Source organism: Mesoplodon densirostris, chromosome 11 (assembly GCF_025265405.1).
Source record: "Mesoplodon densirostris isolate mMesDen1 chromosome 11, mMesDen1 primary haplotype, whole genome shotgun sequence".
Lineage (NCBI taxonomy): Eukaryota > Metazoa > Chordata > Mammalia > Artiodactyla > Ziphiidae > Mesoplodon > Mesoplodon densirostris.
This window is the reverse complement of record NC_082671.1, coordinates 51452256-51473859: the sequence shown is the minus strand read 5'-3', so window position 1 is coordinate 51473859 and position 21604 is coordinate 51452256. Positions and strand designations below refer to the sequence as shown.

The following is a 21604-nucleotide window of genomic DNA, read 5'->3' as shown; positions in this document are numbered from 1 at the left end:
TTTGCCTGTGTTCTCCACTGTCTTACAGATCCAAGAAGAATTGTTGGTTTTTCACTCTGTTCAGTTTTTACTTGTTGTTAGGATGGAATGGTGACTTCCGGGCTCCTTATATGTGGAACCAGAAGCGGGAAGGGCTCTCCTTCCACCCTTCACATTACAAGTCCACCAGGGGAATTCTCCACCCATCTTAGCTAGAGGGACTTAGGTGAGTCAGGAACTTTACCAAGATACCACATCCTCCAGGTCATCCCAAAGAGCCACTAAAGCCAGAAGCATCACTCCCATCCCTGCTCCACAGAAAAGGCTGGGAGACAGACCGTTGATGGGGGAGCCATATGCAAAGAAGAGACACATTTCAAGTTTTCTTAAATGACTTGAGACTCTAAAGCATAGTTCAAGCCTTGCCCTGTGGGACAGCATCTGGTTCCCAGTGTGATTAGGGGAGAAATGCATAACTGAGTGAAACAGGGAGCCCCAGTCTCCCTGTCTTCCATTCTAAGAGCTTATGCAAATTATGGCTGCTGAATTAGACTGAAAATAATTATGTTAGTGACACCAAGCTATAGGTTCCTTTCTTCTTCTGATGCAAAATCTTCCGCCTATGAGGGGAACTCTTTTACAAACTATTTGGAATCAAAATACAGCTCTGTAACTGCACTAAATATCCACAGTTAGGAAGCTTCTTGTTGCAGTTACCTAGCTGACTACAAAAAAATCAGGCCTGGAGGAGTCCACTGCTGCTCCAGCCTACTCACTGCATGAGCCGTTATCCTCTCGCAGACCCTGTTCTGAGAGGATCTAACCCTAGAAAAGACCAAATACCCACCCTTGATCTCCATAGCCTGATTTATTTGAGGCCCCAGTATGGGGGCGATTACAGTTTGCAGAGCTGTGTACAATAACAGCCATTAGGGTAACCTTGAATTTCTATCAGCCATTCTTCCTAAGAACAATTGAAAACATCTTCACAGTAAGAATGTCATCAGGTTTGCCTTCTCACCAACCCCCAAAAGAGGAAATGGGGCAAACCCGTTCCCTTTGCATTAAAAGGAAACATGAGGCCTGGAGACCTCAAGGACTTATACACGGTTCCACCTCCCAGCAGGGCAAAGAGCTATTGAGGGTCCCCACCTTCTGTTTCCAGAATGCTGGAGGACAAAGATTTGACTGTTTCTCTAATTTGTATCTTTTCTCTCTTTCTCACGTGGGCATTTCTGGATTGGCGAGTGCCTCCCGGTCTCCTCCATTCCCTCCCCCTCCAGCGCAGAGGAAATAGCATCTCAGTCCGACAAGAGCTCTTACTGCCCTCACGCCCCTTTCTAGCTCGAAGCTCTATTGGGTAGAAGACACCACGCAGGCTGTGTTGATGTACTTCTTTCCGTAGGTTGACTTGTCCCAGGTATGGGTCTGGATGGCCAAGGGATGTCCACCCAGGCTTAACTGGCACCTGTGGGGAAAGATCAGCAAATCATAGGGACCTGCTTCACTCCACCTCCGTCCCCAAAGCTGGAAGGATCAAATTCAGCCCACGCAGAAGGGCTCCACCCTGTCTTAGCCTCTAAGGGAGCTGCCACAGCTTGCTTCAGCCTCTGCCTCTGGCTCCCCACGTGCAGAGGGCCCTTTCAAAATCTGTCTCATTTTCTATCTTCTTAGAGAGTACTGCTCCTCATCTGTCCTACAGGAATATTCTCAAATCCAACTCTAGAGCTGAAACCCCCAGAAACGAAATGTCTGCTTAGGGTTTCAGAAGTGGTTGGGCCCAGAGTCCTCAAATGTTAGAGAAGATGAGGGCCAGTGATTTCTAACTATACTCTCTGGGGCTCCAGGGTTCCCCCAGACAGCCTCAGGGGCCAAACAGAGAGGCTTGCAGTCCCAGGGCAACTCCATTTCTAACTGTTTTGTATATTAAGCTCCTGCGTACGATTGCACTTGGAGGAGGGAGGGGATGTGGTCCTGCTGCCGGGATGAAGGTTGGCAGCCACACGACTGATCTAATCAACAGCTTCACGTCCCAAGACAGAAAACCAAGGCCCAGAACAGTGATGTGTCCAAGCCCTCCTGAGCCACCAGGACTTACACTTTGCCTGGCCTGGCGATGAAGCACAGGGAGTAAAGTGCAAACTCAAACTCGGGGCAGCTGCCGATGAAAGTTGAACTCATTTCCTTGTAGTAGCCGTTCCAGGTGAACTGCAAGGCCAACACATCGGGGTAAGAATCCCCCTGCGGAGAGAAGGGGCAGTAAAGGGGGTCTGGTGAGTGCCACAGTGCAGAGTCGCACAGAGGGTTGGCTAGGATTTGTCGAGGGCCCGTGGGGGTCTATGTGAGCTTTCTGGGGAGACTGGGTTCTTTAAATCGACAGAGGATGCAGTCTGCCCTGCTAGGGTGTCTGAGTCCTGCTCACACCCTCTCTCTGGAGCCGCCAGCTTGCATCTCCCAGGAAGGCCACAGTCAGCATCCATGTGCCCGGTGCCAGGGGAGCAGGGACATAACTGTTCCCTGTGGCCCTCACATGCGGAAGAGAAGGACACCTTATTGCCCCCAAATTGTTTCCAGGCTCAGGGCAGCAAAAGTTTCTTTTTTTATATATATAAAAATATAAGAAGTTTAACTCAGACTAGCCAGACTGAAACTTCAGCTGACACCACATTCTAAGGAAATTCAGGTCTTTGGTTTTCCCCTCTAAGGATTCTCCCCTGCCCACACTCTCCCATCCAGAGAGGATGCCCTCTGCCCCCTGCCCCCTGCAGCTCAGGAGCCTTCACTGTTTGGAAGCATATCCTGGCTGGCTAAACCCTCTTTCCAGCAAATAGGGAAGTCCTATTCACGATCCCCGTTAGGCTGCCAAGAGGGTCAGGGTGGGAGACAAGTCTGCCTGTTTGGAATTCAGAATGAGGACAGGACATCTGGGTACTGACGAGGCTTTTCCAGCCCACGGGGTCAGCACTCAGTACTCACAGGCCAGTCACAGATGTGACTGTAATAGTCCACCAGGCCCTCCTTCTCCTGCATGTAGAAGTGAATCCAGTTATGGAAGCCAGTGACCTTGCCTTTTTTGACTTTCCCTGTAATAAACAGATCAAGGTGGATGATCTGGGCCTCCCCTCCGACCTCTTTCCCCACTCCCGTGCCAAGGCTGTACCCCTTCTCCAGTCTCTTATTCCTAGAATGTCCACCCCAACTTCCCGGAGTCCCTCACGTCCCTAACTCTCACCTCAGAAAGCTCCCCCCCCACCCCCACCCCCCCACACACACAACTCCCATTTCAGCTGAAGCCCTTAGGAGAGTTCCTTCTCCCCACTAACCCTGGGCCAATCTGAGATACTCCTCTAGCCATTTCCCTAGGAGCAAGCCAGACTTGGTGGGAGCTTTACAGGGTGGGGCAATGCAGGAAAAGATCATGGCCTCCTTAGGAAGCAGCTGACCAAGCCCTGGAAGCAGAGGACCATTGAGAGGTAGACAGCCAGCGCCTCAAACACATCTCTCTTCTTATGTGTGCACCTTGGGAGCCCCGGTATCTGGACTTCTTTCTCCCTTTGATACTCCAGAAGAAACTGGTCCTCAAAAATGGCCCCTCAGTCCCCTCCCTCTTGGCCAGGGAGTAGACGTGCCCTGCCCTGCGAGCTGGCTTGACTGCTGATTCATCGGTGCTGATACTGCCCTGCGCCTGAGGGAAGCATCTCTCTTCATCCCTCCAACTCTTTCTTCCCAAGCAGAGCAATCCCACCTGAGAAGACATGTTCAAAGCCACCTGAGTGCCCCTCTTCTTTGCCTCTTGAATACAGCCCAAACCACGTGTTTTTCAAGTCATTGACGAACTCCTGTTCTGTGCTGTAGCGGTCTGGGGAGAGGAACACAGAGGACTGAGGAGAGGGGAAGGCAGGGCCAGATCCTGGAAAGCAAGGAAGGGCCACCTGCTCCAGCGTGACAAGAGACAGGTTGGTTCAGCCAACATAGTTAGTTGTTCGCTCAGCAATTATCTATGCCATAGATTCTATGGGGCCCCTGTTTTGTGCCAGGCCCAGTTCTAAAGGCTGAGGATTCATCAGGGAATCACAAGGACGAGATTCCTGTCCTTATAGTTTATATTCCAGTGGAGGAGACAGATAATAAACAAATAAACAATAAACAGATTTCAGATAAGTGCTATGAAGAAAATGAAGCAGATTATCCCATGATGCCTGGAGGTGGGGTTCGGGTGGGAGCTTTTCTAGAAAGGCCTCTCTGAGAAGGTAGCACTGATCAGAGACCTGAAGGGTAAGGAGTCAGTCATGCAAAGACCTGGGGGAAAGAGCCTTCCACGTAGAAGGAACAGCAAGTGCAAAGGCTCCAGGACGCCTTGAGCTTGGTGTTTAAAGAGCTGAGGGCCCATGTAGCTGGAGCACAGCCAGCAGGAGGGGAGAGTGGTAGGAGAGGAGGTCTGAGAGGCAGGCAGCTGCCAGCCCATGCAAATAACGTTGGAGCTCAGTCAAACTTTAATAATAAGAAAAATAGTTTAGATTTACTGAGTATGTTCTGTGTGCCTGGCACTGTTTGAGTGCTTTCAATCCTCACGATTCTTCACGTCAGGTTGTTACCAGGCACTCCTGGTGGAGGAGATGGAGGTGGGGAGTGGTGAGGTAAAAAGAAGAATCAAATATAACCCCTGGGCTTTGGGCCTGAGCAACTGGATGAATTATGGGGTCATTTATGAGATGGGGAAGATGAGGAAGGAGCAAGTCTGGAGGAAGAGGCGGGAACTGTGAGTTCTCTTTACACTAAGTTCTGAGCAGATGCCAGTTAGGCAGGCAGGGAAATGTCAGGGCTGGGGATCTGAATTAGGGGGCTATCAACTATCAACAGTTCACTGCCCAGAATTGTGTGTAGAGGACACTAAAGACATACCAGGCATATTCCCTCTTTTCAAGGAGTTAAAACACAGTTGGGGGATTTCCCTGGTGGTCCAGTGGTTAAGAATCCGCCTTCCAATGCAGGGGATGGGGGTTCGATCCCCGGTCAGGGAACTAAGATCCTACATGCCGAGGGGCAACTACTGAGCCTGCGTGCCACAACTAGAGAGCCCACACACCGCAACTACTGAGCCCACACGCCACAACTAGAGAGAAGCTCACGCACCTCAACGAAGAGCCCGCGTGCCACAACTAAGACCCCACGCAGCCAAAACTAAAAATAAAATACAATAAATAAACTTTTTTTTTTTTTTTTTTTTTTTTTTTTGCGGTACGCGGGCCTCTCGCTGTTGTGGCCTCTCCCATCGTGGAGCACAGGCTCTGGACGCGCAGGTTCTGGACACGCAGGCCCAGCAGCCATGGCCCACAGGCCCAGCCGCTCCACAGCACGTGGGCTCCTCCCGGACCGGGGCACGATCCCGTGTCCCCTACATCGGCAGGCGGACTCCCAACCACTGCGCCACCAGGGAAGCCCAATAAACATTTTTTTTAAACCACACAGTTGGAAAACAAGACTAAGAACACACAATATAACAGAGAACGCCTTCACAATCTGAATGGCTACAGCTTACCGAGTGCCAGGCTTTCCACTGAGTGCTTTATATGCATGAATCCCCCAAGACCCCATTGCACAGACAAGGCTCAGTTGGGGTCTGAGGGTCAAACGGCCCAGGATCACATGCGTCATTAGCAAGTGAAACCAAGTCTCTCTGGCCCAAGGCTATTTTAGGACACACTCCAAACCCTTGACCTCTGAAGAGACTCTGAAAGCCAGCTGTGAGCTGCAGCAAGTGCAGCTTCATAAATGAGGTGGAATGTGAGCTAGAACTTTAAGGATAAGTGGGATTTGGACAGGGAGAGAGGTGAAGACCGGGTGGGTAGTGGGACAGCCTGGACTAGGGCTCAGTGTCGACCTCCAAGATCCTCTCCTGTGTTTACTACAAAGAGAACACCAGGGGGCGGTGCAGGATCGCGCCCTCTTCACAGGGCTTGCTTGTGTGTCACCGGCTTTACCTAAAAACAGTGTTACCAACTCTTAACGGGGCCACTGGAGGATGGAATGCAACGGCTCCGAGCAGAGGCGATCCCACGGCCAGCAAGGGATGACCAGGATGGAGCCACCCCCAGGCAAGGCCCAGCTGCCCGGAGTTCAGGAAAGGAATCTGGAGGACACTAACAAACACACCGCATGCCAAGAAGTCCTGCGGCCCAAACCTTTTTTGGTCTGATTCACATGTATCTGTATCTGGAGTCTCTCCAACCAGAACCCTTCCCAGTATAACGTCCCCCTCTGAACCTTTGTTGATTTTCTGTTGCTGTTTCCCCAGCAAAAATGTGGAATGGGCCGGCCTCCTTCCTGGACTTAGTGCCCGATGAGGGAGCGGGGGCAGGGACCCTACGTGCCGGCAAAGTGGTGCTGAGTCCGGGATCAACTCAGGTGGCAGAGGAGTGCCCGGGGGGGTGAGGGGGAGCGGGATGACTCGGCCTGCAGAGAACCCTGAGACTGAAGCAGCAAGTGGGGAGGTAAACCAGGCGGCTAAGATTAGGTCAAAAGATGGGTTGACTCCGAAGCCGGACAGAGGATTTTTCAGCTCCTGCTTGGGTCTGTGGTCTCTTCTAGGCCCCTCTCTGTCCCCTCCCAGAGGTACACTGGCCTCCACCTAGTCCCCACCTGCTCTCTTAACCTGCCCACCGTGGAGCCCCCAGGGGTGCCTGGCCCGCTGCGGGCACAACGCATCCTCAGCAGGGCCTCCCTCTCTCTCGGGGCCTGGGGGAGGCCTCAGGGCCTCACTCACTCTGCTGGTGGAGGAAGCCATAGAGTTCCTTCATGACGGCTGTCTTCATAACCTCTCTGAGGAAGACGTCCTGCTCAGCCAGCTGCTGGGCTGTGAAGTGCCGCTCCCCGTGGCCCGTGGCCCGCTGGTAGTTGTCGAGGAGGTTGATGAAGGCGGCGTAGGTCGGCTTGGAGAAGAGCTTCTCATTGACATACGTAAAGAGACTGGGGCAGGTAGAGGGAGGCCCAGTGAGAGGCCTGCACGTGGAGCAGAAACCCCTCCAGAACTTCCAGATGCAGGGGCAGGCATGAGAGGGTTGGGTTCAGAGGCAGAGTGGGGACTTCACATACCCTTGGGGACAACGCATGAGGTCCCTCTTTTCTTCCACTTCATCTCTTGGAAGGTCAGTTCTATTCTCAGCCCAGCCAATCCCAGAAACCCTCCCAGATGGATCCCCACAGGTCCTCAAGATGGCTTTATCTGTCTCTGGAGACCTAGTTTTTCCCTCTCCCTTTGGTCCTGCCTGCCTTGAGGAGAAAAGAGCTGAGGCACCAAAGCGAGCAAAGCTGGGGGACAGACTGCAGGAAGAGTCTTGAAGGGAACTCACGGCTCTGGGCAGCGGTCGACTTGGTCTCTGGTCTCCGAGGGCGAGATGCAGTTTTGGCTATTGAGAGCAATATCTTCCTTCTGGGCTTTGTTGGTGTCTTCCCTATAGATCTTCTCAGAGATGCTCTGCGGTTCCTCCTTGGTTATGGCATCGCTGATGTGGGAGAAGCCCTCTGGGAGGAATTGGGGGAGGGGTATTTCAGAGCCCGAGGGAGGCCAGGGGGCAAGCAGCTGTCTGTGTGCATCCCCTCCTGGGCACCTTCCAGAAGCCAGCAGCGGGGGAGAGGGGCTGCAATCAGGCGCCCTAGTGATTGTAGGGCAGGGGCCTAGGGGCCTAAAGGATCCTTAAGTTCAGCACATGGCCTTGCCCACAGAACGTCCATGAAATATCCACACTGCCCCCTGCCCCTAGGAAATTTCTCACACTTTGGCACGCATCAGAATTGTCTGGAGGGCTTGTGAGAACAGATTGGTGGGCCCCACCCCCAGAGTTTCTGATTCAATGGGTCCGGGGTGAGCCCTAGAGTTTCCATTCCTAATAAATTCCCAGATGATGCTCGCGGTGCTGGTCCAGGGACCACACTGGGAGAGCTATTGCTCTAGAGAGTTCCTCTGCCTCGGGCTATGCTAAAGGGAGCAGGGGACTGACCATGGCCACACAGGCTCTCGAAATCCTCGCAGCAGTTTCCAAACTCTGGGCAGCGGGCGTTGCAGTGGCATAGGCGGTGCCTCTCTAGGCAGCGGCCGTGGCAGGAGTTGGGTGCCAAGTACAAGTCTGAGAGGACAGAGGGGAGGTGTGTCCTGGTCTGACCTCTAGGGGTCGCTCTTCGCAGCGGCCAGGCCGTGCCCACTCCATGAACCCCCCGCCCCAGCCTTGCTTTCCTGATGCTTCCTATTGAAGAACTCCAGGGAAGGAAAACAAACAAGCCTAATTGGTGCACACCCTTCACGGTCAGGAAGTCCTTTCTGGTGCTGAACTCTACTTTCTGGCCTGTTGTTTTTATAATCTTCCCTCTCTAAAAATAAAATCTCTTCCCCTTCCCTCTCCCTCTCAGCAGGCCTCGGACTCTTTCCTGCCTTCCCCCCAGGTCACTGAGGCCCTAGGGCTTCCTCCCTCCCAGACCCCAAGAGTCCAGCGAGCTGCTGTCACCACCTCCAGGTGCTGGATTTGGGGTCCCATCTGGCTTCGGCCTGGGCCTGTGGCCGCTCACATGGCTGCCCCCTCCTCGTCCTCCTCTCACGTCCCTCATCTTTATCCCGAAGGCCCCGCTCTGGGGAGGCAGACTCACCACTAGCCGGGGCCCCCTCCATCTCTTCTTCCAGCTCCAGGAATGGCTCTGACTCTTTGGGGTCCTCGTCAGCTGTAGGTCAGAGAAGTAAAGTCACCAAACATCCCCGAGGGGCCCCTCCTCTTTATCACTGATTCTCAGTCCTCCCAGCTTCGGGGACAAGCATGTGCAGTGGAAGAAAATACAAAACGGGCAAGGGTACATTGAACAAGTACCAGGTGAAGGAGGAGAAAATCTGAAAATGTAAGACAGGGGGATTGAAAACTGTTCACAGAAGTGAAAGAACATCCCCAGGTGACATCCCTCCTCACCATTTACCCTTCTGGTACCCAGTGTGCTCATCTGTAGAAAGGCGAGGTGGTGGGCAGGAGGTGGTGTCTTCTGGGCTGAAAACTCTGAGGTTGGGATGACTTTTCTTTCCTTTTTTTTTTTTTTTTTTTTTGCGGTACACGGGCCTCTCACTGTTGTGGCCTCTCCCCTTGCGGAGCACAGGCTCCGGACGCGCAGGCTCAGCGGCCATGGCTCACGGGCCCAGCCGCTCTGCAGCATGTGGGATCCTCCCGGACCGGGGCACAAACCCGTGTCCCCTGCATCGGCAGGCGGGCTGTCAACCACTGCACCACCAGGGAAGCCCGGGATGACTTTTATTTAATGTAAATTGATAGATGAATAGGCTTGAACTCTCCAAATGACAAGACCCTCACTTAGGAACATCCCTTACCTGTAATAACTCCCAGAGTCAAGGGTGAACTCCTCCCAGGCCTCATGGAATAAGAACTGTTTCCTGAGGTACCAGATTCCCTTCTTTCTTCACAATTACACTTGGCAATGGCCACAAAGGCTGCATTTGGGAATTAGGCGCATTCAGAAAAGCACATTCCTATTGCTGGCCCATTCCCTTGCCTGCAAGCTGAGTGACTGCAACCTTGGCTCTGGGCAGAGACAGGTGGAGCGGGGCTGGGGAGGAAGAGGAGAGAATGAATGTTGCTGGGGACTCTGAGCTCCTCTCTCATCACAGAGGAGAATAAATTCTACCCCTACACCACCCCCCAAAACCCAACACTATTACAAAGTGCTTCAGAATCTGTCAGCGCGGTCACCAGATAGTATCTTGTTCTTACCATCAGAACCGTGGGGCAGGTTATTCATTCAGTCAACAAACATCTCCTGATCACTTGCTTTCTGCCAGGCTGTGTTTTAAGTGCTGACAATCCACAGGGTTCTAAACTCAGCCACCATTTATGCTAAATAGACCTTTGTGAGCTGATCTAGAGTCTCAACCATCATTTATAATATTTTTTCTGTGGGAAAAGGATTCTGAGTTGCACATCAGAGACAGCGATGAAATGGCTGCTAGGCTGATAATCGTCTCTATCTTGAAATGCCAGCCTGATTGTCCAAGGTGCACAGGCCTCCCTGTGTCTGCTACATGGGGCACAGGGCAGCAGAAGAGGGGTCGGCTCGTAGAAAACAAACTTATGGTTACCAAGGGGGAAGGGGAGAAGGGATAAATTGGGAGATTGGGGTTGACATATACAACTACTATATATAAAATAGATAACTATCAATAATGAGAACCTCCTGTATAGCACAGGGAACTCTACTCAATACTCTGTAATGACCTGTAGGGGAACAGGATCTAAAAAAGAGTGGATGTATGTATATGTATAACTGATTCACTTTACTGTACAGCAGAAACTAACACAACATTGTAAATCAACTATACTCCAATAAAAATTAATTTAAAAAAAAAAGAAGGGGGTTGGTTCTGATTCTGGCACTGAGCTCTGGGCCTGGGTTTCCCTGCCTGGGTCTGATGAGCAGAACTGCTAGTATGTGTGGTGTTTTTTGTGTAATTGAATCAGCATTCTTTTGGGTGGAAGCAGCTCTGAGGGCACATTGCTGGGCCAGCGGAAACCACTCTTGGGCAAATTAGGAAAAGGTACTCCTTTCTCAGCAGACACAGCTCTTCACCAAGACACATGGCTTAGCGAGAAGGATACAAATTCAACTTTGGTCCAACTCACCTTCTCAACCAGGGGCCCTTGTGCAGTGCACAACCTGCACAGCCATATGCAGTGGTCTTGCTGGCCATTACCTACCATGGGGCACATGGTTTGACAGTGAACTTAGCAAGGCTTCATGTCACAAAGCAGAAGACCATTTATCTGGGAGTCTAAAATATTGGAAGCATCCAAACAAGGGAATTATTCAAAGTGAGTTTTTCAAATTTTGAACTGTGTAGTTGGAGTAGCAGAAGAACAACTGGCTTTTGAGGGTGATGCATGTCCCATTTAACCTCTGGCCTGGGAATGACAGGTCAGAGATGTGCAACCACTCAGTCCACTCGCAATAGGAAGAGTGGTATGAATTGTCAGTTACTGATGCCATGCGGTCTTCCTGGTGGCATGCAAGTTGGGAAAGTTCACTATCACTTTTTTACCTTTGCAAATGATAATTGGTCGTGTAATACATGCTAAAATGATATTTTCATCCTTTTGCTTTTTTTTGGAATTACTTAAATTTTCCAGATATTATTAATCCTGGTAGTTCAGACAGATATTCCAGGTAAATGACATCTACTTTATTTTAAGTTGGGGTCTTATGTTGGAGACATCCTAGAATACCCAGGACAAGTGGTGGCCAAAGCCCTGGCCCCTGCTCTGCTCGTCAGGGTCCTGGTTTGGGCCCTTTGAGCCCAGTCATCAGTCTGGAACCCTGCTCTGGACTGCTGGATGCCCTGGCTAGCAGCCCTTCAGGCAGGTTAGATATGGTCATGGCCTGGCCTGCCGTGCCTCCTAGACCCTTCATCCCACAAGGAACCTCACCTGTACACAGGCGCTCATAGTCTTCACAGTAGTCCCCGTGCCGGGGACACCGGCGGTCACACTGGCAAGCAGCATCCTGGTCAGATTTCTCATTACAGCGAGATGCACACGACTCCATTTGGCCTATGAGCAGTAAAGGTCACAAACTTGGCTCTATGGGAATCCTACTCTCCTCACCAAGGCACCCTCTGCAGGAGGGTTCACAGACAGGGGCAGGAGCCCCACCTGGCAGGGAAGGTCATTGCTAGCTGCCAGGGAGAGGTACGTGCACAGCCTCCCATACACAACATAAGCCTCGTCCCCACCACCCACCACCTGCCACCCACTGACTAATAATATAGACCAGGATCACAAAGTCAGGTGCCAATCGGGGCTAGATCTGTAACACAAATGAGTCAAGAGCAGGCAGGCAGTAGAAGGAGGTGGGGACGGTGACAAACTTGGGAACGATGCCCTGCCTGAAACTGGCAGCCACTAGCAGCTCCAGCCAATTGTTGCCAGGTTGCGATGCAGGCTCAGTGTTACCAGAGCCTCTAGTTTTTCAAAAGAAGCCTTCAGGGCTTCCCTGGTGGCGCAGTGGTTGAGAGTCCGCCTGCCGATGCAGGGGACACGGGTTCGTGCCCCGGTCCGGGAAGATCCCACATGCTGCGGAGCGGCTGGGCCCGTGAGCCATGGCCGCTGGGCCTGCGCGTCCGGAGCCTGTGCTCCGCAACGGGAGAGGCCACAACAGTGAGAGGCCTGCGTACTGCAAAAAAAAAAAAAAAAAAAGTAAAAAAAAAGAAGCCTTCATTTTTATGTGAAATTTTCCCATTTTAAAAAATTCGGACAGACCGAAGAAAGAGGTCTGTGGGCTGGGCATAGCCCAGAGGCCACCATTCACCTGTCACATAGAGGATGGTGAGTCACCTTCGCGCCAGTGATCCCACCTGCCTTCTCCCCTCTGACTTCTGCCTCTCATCCTGTCCCTTTTATGTCTCCTGCTTCTTTGTTCTTCCCTCCCCTTCGTTTGGTCTCCTCTGCACCCTCTTGCCCCTGACCCCCGTGTCACGTCTTTCTGCCTCTTCTAGTTTGGATTAGTTTAGCTCAGGGTGGGGAATGAGGTGGGTGTGGGTGAGAATTGGACTTTGGAATAAGATCTGTTATGTAACCACAGACCACATCCCTTACTCCAGCCAAATGGCTTGCAGAAGCCAGCTTTTGGTCACAAGGGGCATAAGACAAGAAATTTTGAAAGAAATGGTACAAACCCACCAGCACTCCTAAAAAAACAAGCCCGCCACAGCAAAGACAGTGGAGGGGGTAGCTGGCTGGGCGCTCTTCCCTTTCACTCTGGGCTTTAAGGGTGATAACAGAGCCTTTGTTTCCATTTGAGGTTCCTGAGGTTTGGATTTAGTGGGTACTGGGTTTAGGGTCAGGCTGTGGGTTATGGAGAATGTCAAGATCAGAGTCAGAGTCACAGTTAACACTGGAATTTGTATGAATGAAGAAACTGAAACCTAATTGGGGCTCCGGTTGGGATGGGTTAGGTTTAGATTAAGAGCTAAAGTTAGGATTTGGGCTTGAGTTAATTATTGGTAAAATAACAATTTCGTGTTGCTGTTTGGGTAAGGAATGGGAATAGGTTTAAAACTGCATGGTTGAGGAATGTGTCAAGACTAGGAGAGGAGAAATAATCCCAATTTTGCCTTAGCTTAGATTTGGGGTTTGGTCCTGGTTGTGATTCCACACAGGTATAGCATCGAAACTTAGCCTGGATTGGAGTGGAGGTGGAGAAGAGAGATATGGGTTTAGTCACTGGTTTGGATTCTGGGATTAAGGTTTATACTGTGCTAATGAGGGTGGCACAGCAGAGAGACCAAGAACCCGAACTCTGGCACCAAACTGCTCGAGGCCAGAATTCTGGTTCTTCTGCTTTCTAGCTACGTGATCTTGGGCAAGTTATTTGACCTTCTTTGCCTCAGTTTCCTTCTCTGTAAAAGTGTGATAATAATGGAGCCCATCTCATAGTCTATTCTTAAGAATTAAATGAGTTCATTTTTGTAAAGCACCACTTAGGACACTGCATGACACATAGTAGCACCACTTAGATGTTAGATAAATAAACAGTATTTCATGCCCATCTTCAAAGTGGCAGGTGTCCAGACTGGCTGGAGCAGTCTTCCCTGTCTACATACTCAATCTAGCTGACTCCCTCCCTGGGTTTCAGCTGGGCCATCGCTTGGGCTGGGGTGACAGCGCGTGTATGTTGCTGACGGTTTCTAGCTGACATCTTCGCTATGAGTCTGTGTTCTTTACATCAAAGAGGCGTCAAGATTAACCCAGGTCCTGAGGCAACTTCACACTGTGTAAAGGCTTCCAATGTGGCCAGAAAGGCAGATCCAGTGGATTGTCCCTAAAAGAGAACAGGCCCAAGGCCACTTGTCCCTCCAAGCCTAGGGGAACTCCCCCTGAATCTTAAATGATGCTCCCTTGGAACCCAAATGCAAAGACCTTAAGGAGAAGTTCTCAGCCCAGGAGGAAGGCTGTGTCAGCTGCCTGCTCAGTCAGCCTGGCAGTACACCCAGAATCCAAAGGGAGAGAATTCAGACAAATCAGGGCAACGTTCTTAATGGGCCAGATCAGCAGAGTCCAAGGAAGGAATTCACCCCATTCCAGCAGCTGGCACCAGTCGAGAAGGGCTGCAAGTGAATAGTCAGCTCTGTAGAGCTCAAGAGGACACCGCCCCACTGGCCCTGGCTGAGTGGACTTTTTCATCTCTGTTCAAGAACTTTGTCCCCAGTAGGAACCCCAGGCCAGGGATCCTTCACACTTCCCTGTACACCTCACCATGTGCTTCAAGAGGACCTTGGGATTTGAGGGGGGAGGGGAGGAGTGGGAGGGACTTCTCCTCGTAGGTACCTCCCCGTGCTGTTCTGGGGACACTCAGGTGAGTGTCAGAGTGTCACCCTGACGACTCACTCCAGCGAGCCCACCCGGTACCTCCCGTTCATACACACACTCTGTGTGCGCCTCGCTCACTAGCCAGGCGCCTGAATCACTGCTCCGTCAATCCTCTGCCGCATCTCTCTGACTCTCTCTTTCTGCCTTACTCCATTTTGGCCTTTCTTCTCCTGGACAGAGGTACCCTCTCCATTCCCCGGGAAGAGCTTATCACCAGCCCCCATCCCTACACGAAAGGGTAAATTTCTCCGTACACTCCAACACTTCAGTATGACTCAACACCCAGTCCCTAACCACACTGCCCACCAAGAAACTTGGTCCCAAACCTGGGTGTCCCTATATGCCAGCCCTCAGCCCCTCTGATGGTTGGGGGCTCCTACATCTGTGCTTCTCTGGGGGCCTCAGATGCTGTTTCCATGGACACCTAGCCAACCAAGAAGATTCACTTCCGGGACCAGATTCCTGCTTCAATTCACTTGAAACAACCAGGGACCCAAGACTGGCTCCCATGCTATTCATACTCCTGCATCTAAGTTCTGAGATGTTGGGATAGGACAGACAAGAACCGAGCCTCTTCCTCCCACTTTAGGAAAGAAGGAGGCATTACCCCCTGGACCCTCTCTTCCCCATCAATCCCACAGCAGGATCAGACCATCAGCCCCAGGGGCAAGGGCTCCATCTGCCCTTCTGAAGCCACCTTGGCCTCTGCCCCCAGGGATGTCCCCCAAGGATCAAATGTCTCCAGTTGCTCTCCTCTCCTGAGACTGGAACGCCTCAACCCCACACCACTCCTTCACAGTAAGCTAGAGGCTCTCACACCCTCCCTCACTCCCTACCCAGAGCTCTGCACCGCCCCGGGGCCCAGCTCTCTGCCATGTGTGCTGGAGAGGGGGTACACGATCCCACCCAGCGTGGGAGGCCTGGGAATGGCTTTCCCCTCCCAACGTTTTCCATTTAGGAATCCTGTTAGGGGTCTCCTTATCCACAACCTGACTGGAAATGATTCCAAGAGTAAATTTTATGTTTCTATAAATTATTTTATATAAATAAATACTTGTTATATTAATAGAATTAATATGGTCTAAATATACTTATAAATATTATAAATTATTTTATATGTATTTATCTTTATAAGCATAATCAAAGACCCAATTTATTGAGATCTCACTCCGTGTAGGGTGCTTCTTGTACATTATCTTATTTCACCCTTACGACAGTCCTGTGTAGGAAAAACCTGAGTGGGATTCTTTCTCCTTGGGCAGAGGATTCCCCCCACATCCCTCAGCCCAACCCCCTCCCTTGACACTTTCCCTACTCACCCAGTAACCACTAATTAACACATCAGCATCCGCACCTGCCAGCTGCTGAACAGGAAAATGTTCCCATCCTTAGCCACAGGTCCTGTCCCTGCATCGCTAGTACCTGGGGGCCAGGACCCTTCTCTGCTTTAGGTCCTCTAACACGGGACAAGACTGATTCCTCTGACCACATGACCTGCCTCCTGGTCAGGGGCTCTTCCAGTTTCCCCGGAGCCTGCCCTCCTCCTAAGCCTATATCCAGGGAAAGGTCCCACCCAGACAACTCACCTACCCCCAGGTAGCAGAGGAAGTGACCAAGGGCGACCAGGCCACTCAAAGCCAGTCAGCCACAGCCCAGCTTTACGTTCTACAGTGGCCCCAGAAAACAAAACCTTGGTGAGATCAAAAGTCAGGTTGGACTAAGGGATGCTTGGGGCTCATCTTCCAAGTCATCAAGAAGGGGCTTCCATGACATCGGTCCATCAGCTCTGCAGCTCCCTTCACACAGCCCAATCCACTCCAGAGGCAACTCCTGCCTCAGACCAGGCCTGGTCTAAGGTGTCCATGGCTTTAGGACACAGCTGGCTCTCTCTCTTCTCACTACCCTCACACTCTCCCAAGTCCCCCAACTCTCGGCAGGACTCCTGTCATCCCCGCCAGTAGTGACTTACCAGCCCAGGCCAGGCCGCAGAGCACGGCCACTATCAGGGGAACACAGGCCTTCATGGTGTCCAGTTGGAGGCCAAGAGGGGATTGGCTGTTGGACTTTCACTAGAGTCAACGTGAATATCACAGCTCCCAAATCAGCCTTGTTGCCCAGGCTGATCCTTTTAAAGACATCAGAACTTGTGGATCTGATGCCTCCAGATCCTTCCAGGTGGAAGGAGGTGGAGAGCGGGTAAGCCCAACAGCTGTTTGAAGCCAGAGGCAAGGGAACTAAGCAGGCAGGTAATGCCAGATGTTTAGAACAAGGAATACTAGCTGTTTGTAGCTAGAAAATAGGTCATGCAAGCAGGCACAGCAACTTGGGTCTAGTGTGGGGGGGTTCTCTGTCCAGGTGGGGAGCACTCATGAGCTCATCTCTGGGTGATGCCTTTGAAACATCCACCTACCCACAAGCCAGGGTCTTGACCTTCCAAGGGCCTCAACTGGCTCCATATTTGAACTCCAGGTGCTCAGCGTGAGGAACATAGTAAGATGGTCATAATGTGTTAGACAAACAGGAAGTGCTTAAGCAAGCCTTGGGGTACCAGAAGGAGGGATCTAGGAGGCATAGGTCAGAAACAAGTGCTGTTCTTACTACACCAAGCCACACATAGCCACATCACCCTTGAAATGTCACGCAAATGGGCCTTTAACTCTTACTGAGTCAGCATCTCAGGTTTTACCTCTTTCAGGTTCTCCCAGGCTCCAGGTGTATGAGGCCTCTTAAAGGCAGCCAAAGGACCATCATTTCTCTCTCCCTTCATCCCTCTTACACTTCTCTCCCCCAGGGACCCCTCCCCAGAGAGAGACAAGGCTCTCAGGGCTCCCATCTTCCCAGGTCTGGGAGCAGAGATGCAGCCACGTAGGGCTGCCAAGTTTTCCCTCCTAATAAAGGTAAAATCTTCTAAGTAAAATGCCCTTTCCAGAAAGAGCACTGCCTGGAGATTCTCAGGCCTCTCAAAAAGGAAGTCTCATAGAAAAAGGCAAAACTGATGAACAATTGAGACCGCGCTGCAGTAATATTTCCTGGGGTGGAGTCGGGGTGAGCACATCCTCCATCCTTTTTAACAGTGGAACTTTCTTCCTCTCTCCCGTCTTCAGTTTTCCCATCTTTGAAACGATGGGGTTGGAGCTAATGATCCCTTCCAAGTTCTCAGATTTTAATTTTCAGGCCCCCCAGGGTGCGCAGCTGCAAGGTGGGGCAATCCCCACCTTGCAAGGGACTCACACCACCAGCACAATGCGGGGGGGGCGGGGGGTAAGCCTCGCCATTTTCTCCAGGAAGGAAGCCCGCTTAAAGGGAGTAGGAGCCCTTTGTTCGCATAGATGTCATTTGCACAACCGGAAAGCAGAGGCTGAGCCACTGCCAGCCAGAATCCTCACCCTCCCTGGACTGGGAGCATGGGGACATATCCTGGACCCCAGGTAGTTTAGGGAATAAAGGAGAGTGTCCCTGGCCGGGCAGAAAGCAATGTTGCCTCAGAGTTTGGGATTGGAAGGTCTGTCCCTTCCAGGGTAGGACCCTGGGTGAGGCCAGACCTATCAGGGTGGGAGTGGGGTCTGGCCAGGGTTGCCCTGATGTCCAGCTGAACCGACTGTGGGATGGAGTTTCAAGGGTGGGAGCGCTTCCCTCCATCAGGGGAGTTTTAGGTCAGGAGCAAGGCTGGGAGCTGGGGAGACAGTTGAAACTGACCCCACAGAGCCAGATGGGCCATCTGAGGACTGAAGTGTCCTGGATGGGGTCCTCCAACAAGAACCAGAAGGTTGACCTTCACCACGACCGCCAGCACTGACTGAACACATACCACGTGTCACCCACGAAGAGCTTCCTATGTGCTATCCCGTCCACGCCCACTGCAACCCTTTATAGGTACTATCGTTACCCTCATTTTACAGGTGAGGAAACTGAGACACAGAAAGGTTGGGAAATGTGCCTCAAACAACAACCTTCAAAACACATCAACAACCACTTAATTATGTCTGGGTTGCTATGCAAAGTGGTCTGGAATCAGATGCATCGGAATTAAAGGGGCCTCCGTGGTCACCTGGTTCCACTTCTCATATGATGTTGCAATGCCTCAAACAACACTACATCGTCACTCTGCCTCCACGGGAGGGCCTCTGGTGTTGAGGGATCATGGGGCTGCTCATCCCCCCTTCCCAGATCAGATTCCCAAACCCCAAACCCCGAGACATGCTGACATGGAAAAAAGTCGACAAGACAGTAGGAAAAATCCATTTGGCCAATATAGGAGCACACATCCACACATTCATGCAAAGATGCCTCATAAACTTCGATGCACATACGTATGTATACAGAGACAGACGCATTGAATTGTATTTCAGACAGCTTTCGTTTCCTGGACAGACAATGCTGTTGCTCCTTTTTCCAAGTTCTCCCCCAGTTAGGTCCCCCTGTCAGCTTTCCACCCTTGATGGGAAGCTCTTCTTCCCAAGGAGCCACCGTGGGGGCCAGCCAGCAAGGTGGGAATCCCAGGAGGCTGGGTCCCTGAGACCCGGGTGGGGAGAAATTGGCAACAGGTGCTTGTGGATAGTATACCCACAATGAGAACACCAACGGAGGTGGCTGCTCCACGTGAGGAAGCGAGGAGAGGCTGCAGCTATGGCCTCTGCCAAGGTTTGGAGGGTGGAGAAGAGGGTGCAGCTGCCTGGGCAAGAATCCAGGAGGCTGTCAGCTGTCAGTGTGAGGAGTGGGGATTCCAGCAGCAAATATTTACTGGTGCTCACTTTATGGCTGGTGCTATGCTGATACTGGACTGGCAGGGTTCAAGCTGGGCTAGAAAACTGTTCTTGGAACCCACTGGCTTTTGGTGGGATTAGAGGACAGAGAAGCCCCAGCATTAGGCCACTGTTTGAAGTAGATCACACTCATCTCTGGGCTTCTAAGGGGGTCAGGGGTCTGTGAGGACCAACAGGCTACGGGAGAGACTGACCCAGGGGACTACTAAAGGAGACATATGCCCAGACCAGCCTAGACCTCCACCCTTGTCCTCTCTGAAACCAAGGCCAAGTCACTTCTGCACACGACCAGAGACTGGAAGGGCCCTGCAGCTGGTCCAGCACAGGTGAGGCCTGGAGTCACTTACCAAGGGGACCCTGGCACCTGGAGATGCTGGATCTCCAGCCTCCATCCCACCATGACCTGGGAGTGCCCCAGGTTGGCAGCTCACATCTGATCACTTGTGAGCCACATCAGTCTGTAGTCTCCTCTTACTGAGTGTGTCTTAGAATGGCTCCCTGTGTGGTTTTCTCCCACGCTGGTTTGTGTGCTGTGTACCACGATTTGGTTCCCAAGCATTTTTTTTTTTTTTAAGTTTGTGGGCATCCTTGACATTCAGCATCACACTCACCGCCAACCCTAGGCATGTTAGTCAGACATGCCGCCTGCCCCGTTCATCACAGTGCACTATGATGTACCCAGGTGGTACTTCTGGTTGTGCCGGCCATGCCCCATGCTGGTCCTCTGCCTGAAATGCCCTCCCCGTACTCATCAGCTGTCCATCTCTTACTCATCCTCCAGGCCCAGAGCAAATCCACCCTTCCACAAAGCCTGACTTCCTCCTCCACTTCTGCCTATGGACTCAATACTTGATATTTTGTCATGTGTCCTTTGAAACACATCACAGCCCCTCTGATAGACAGTGATGCCAACGAAGTGTCGGTTAACCCCTGCACCGCCAGTTAACTTTTCATCCATACAGGTTGTTTCTTCAGCTGGCCTCTGAAATTCCTTGAGATAGGAACCCTGCCTCCTGGGTCTCCTCTACTGCTTTGTATTGCCCATGTGATGTGTGTTAGATAACTGTCAACTTGTGCCTGGGACCAGCAATAAATCAGTGAATGAGTGAGTGACTGAATGAACAAACTGAGCCTTTGAGCCTCACTTGTGATAAAGGCCCAAGGGAAGATGACTAGCAAAACGGAGAGAACAGATGGCTCCCTCCAGGAGCTCTGGAGGCTCCAGGGTTGGTACTGGGGGTGGGGGTGGGGCGGAGGGAGAGGGCTTATGGGCAGTGGCTGGAAGTGGGTGCAGGGAGTCATTTTGTAGTTATATTTTCATAGCAAACACTATTTTCATTCAGGAGTAATGGAAATTTGGCAGGGGGGACCCAAAGCCCCAAACCACCTGTTGGCAACACCACCGCCAAGGGGCAGCCAGTGCAGGGATAGGCTAGAACTCAGAATTCCAGCAGCTTCTGAATCCACAATGCAAAGATCACTCAACTTTACCCTGCTTTTTAGGATCCCAGATAACCAGCTGCCTGCACTTCTTGCCAGCTGTGTTAATGTTTGTTTTATACCGCCTGCTAGTGATTGTAAAATAAAACTTCTGTTTCATGTCCTCAAACCCCAGTGGCTTTGGAGAGGGTCTGGAGGCACAGATGGGAAAAAGAGAGGTGGCTGAGACAGGCAGACAGTGAGAAGGAGGCTCGGAGAGACAGCGGGGGAGTGAGCAAGGGCCAGATCAGGGAAGGGCACCGGGAGGAGGCCACTCAGGAACAAGGCAGGCGTGAGGCACCTCGCACACCTCTCACCCCAGGTGTTTGGGCACAGCCGGCTGCTCTGTCCTCACAAAGGCCAGGACAGGACTGGCAGGGGCAGTTCCTGACCCACGGTCTGGAGATCTACAATCTGTCAAAATTACCATAATTACTGTGTTGAGGTAGTTGGATGATGGACAACTTCCCCCTTCCTCATGCATCTGAGTATGCGCTCTGTTATGCAAAGCGAAGTGGATGCAAGGGTGAGTTGCTCAGCGTCTTACGGGACGACGGAACGGAGTGCACCGAAAGCTCGGATTGGGGCCAGCAGAACACCATGCTGAGACCACTGGTTCTAAGCCAGACTGTCTGGGATTGAATCCCAGCTCTGCTGCTCACCTGCTGTTCAACCCTAGGCAAGTTCCCTGACCTCTCTGTGCCTTGGTGTCCCCTGTAACTATAGAGCGAATAAGAATACCTTACAGGGCAGTTGTGGTGACTTGAATGAGTCAAGACTTGCAAAGCCTTAAAACAGTATCGGGCACGTAACAAGACCGGATAAGTGTGTGTTAAAAATAAATAAATAAATAAGGCCACATAAGATCTAATTTACATGGGATGGTTAGGGAAGGCCTCCCTGAAAAAATGACCTTTAAAACAGAGACGTGAGAAAGTGGCAATCTTTCTTTTTCTTTCTTTCCTTTTTCGCCACGCT

General features: G+C 51.6%; 1 protein-coding gene across 1 annotated transcript; it reads right to left on the bottom strand.

Annotated features, from left to right (window-relative positions):
• Nucleotides 1–1332: 1332 nt before the first annotated feature.
• On the bottom strand, nt 1333–16408 carry ENDOU (endonuclease, poly(U) specific). The gene is made up of 10 exons (XM_060114196.1): nt 16354–16408; nt 11445–11567; nt 8617–8688; nt 7977–8102; nt 7329–7500; nt 6743–6945; nt 3725–3838; nt 2956–3062; nt 2078–2220; nt 1333–1447 (listed from the first exon to the last, which is right to left on the bottom strand). Exons 1-10 carry the CDS (start codon nt 16406–16408, stop codon nt 1333–1335), a joined length of 1230 nt encoding a protein of 409 aa, XP_059970179.1.
• Nucleotides 16409–21604: the final 5196 nt, after the last annotated feature.

What these genes read in the sequence shown, in the direction of transcription:
- ENDOU (XM_060114196.1), bottom strand. Translation starts at nt 16,408, where the DNA reads ATGAAGGCCTGTGTTCCCCTGATAGTGGCCGTGCTCTGCGGCCTGGCC. An exon ending in CTATGAGCGCCTGTGTACAG is followed by an intron (nt 8,689 to 11,444) that starts GTGAGGTTCCTT and finishes TCTGACCTACAG; the next exon opens with CTGACGAGGACCCCAAAGAG. An exon ending in TGGCTTCCTCCACCAGCAGA is followed by an intron (nt 3,839 to 6,742) that starts GTGAGTGAGGCC and finishes TCCTCTCCCCAG; the next exon opens with ACCGCTACAGCACAGAACAG.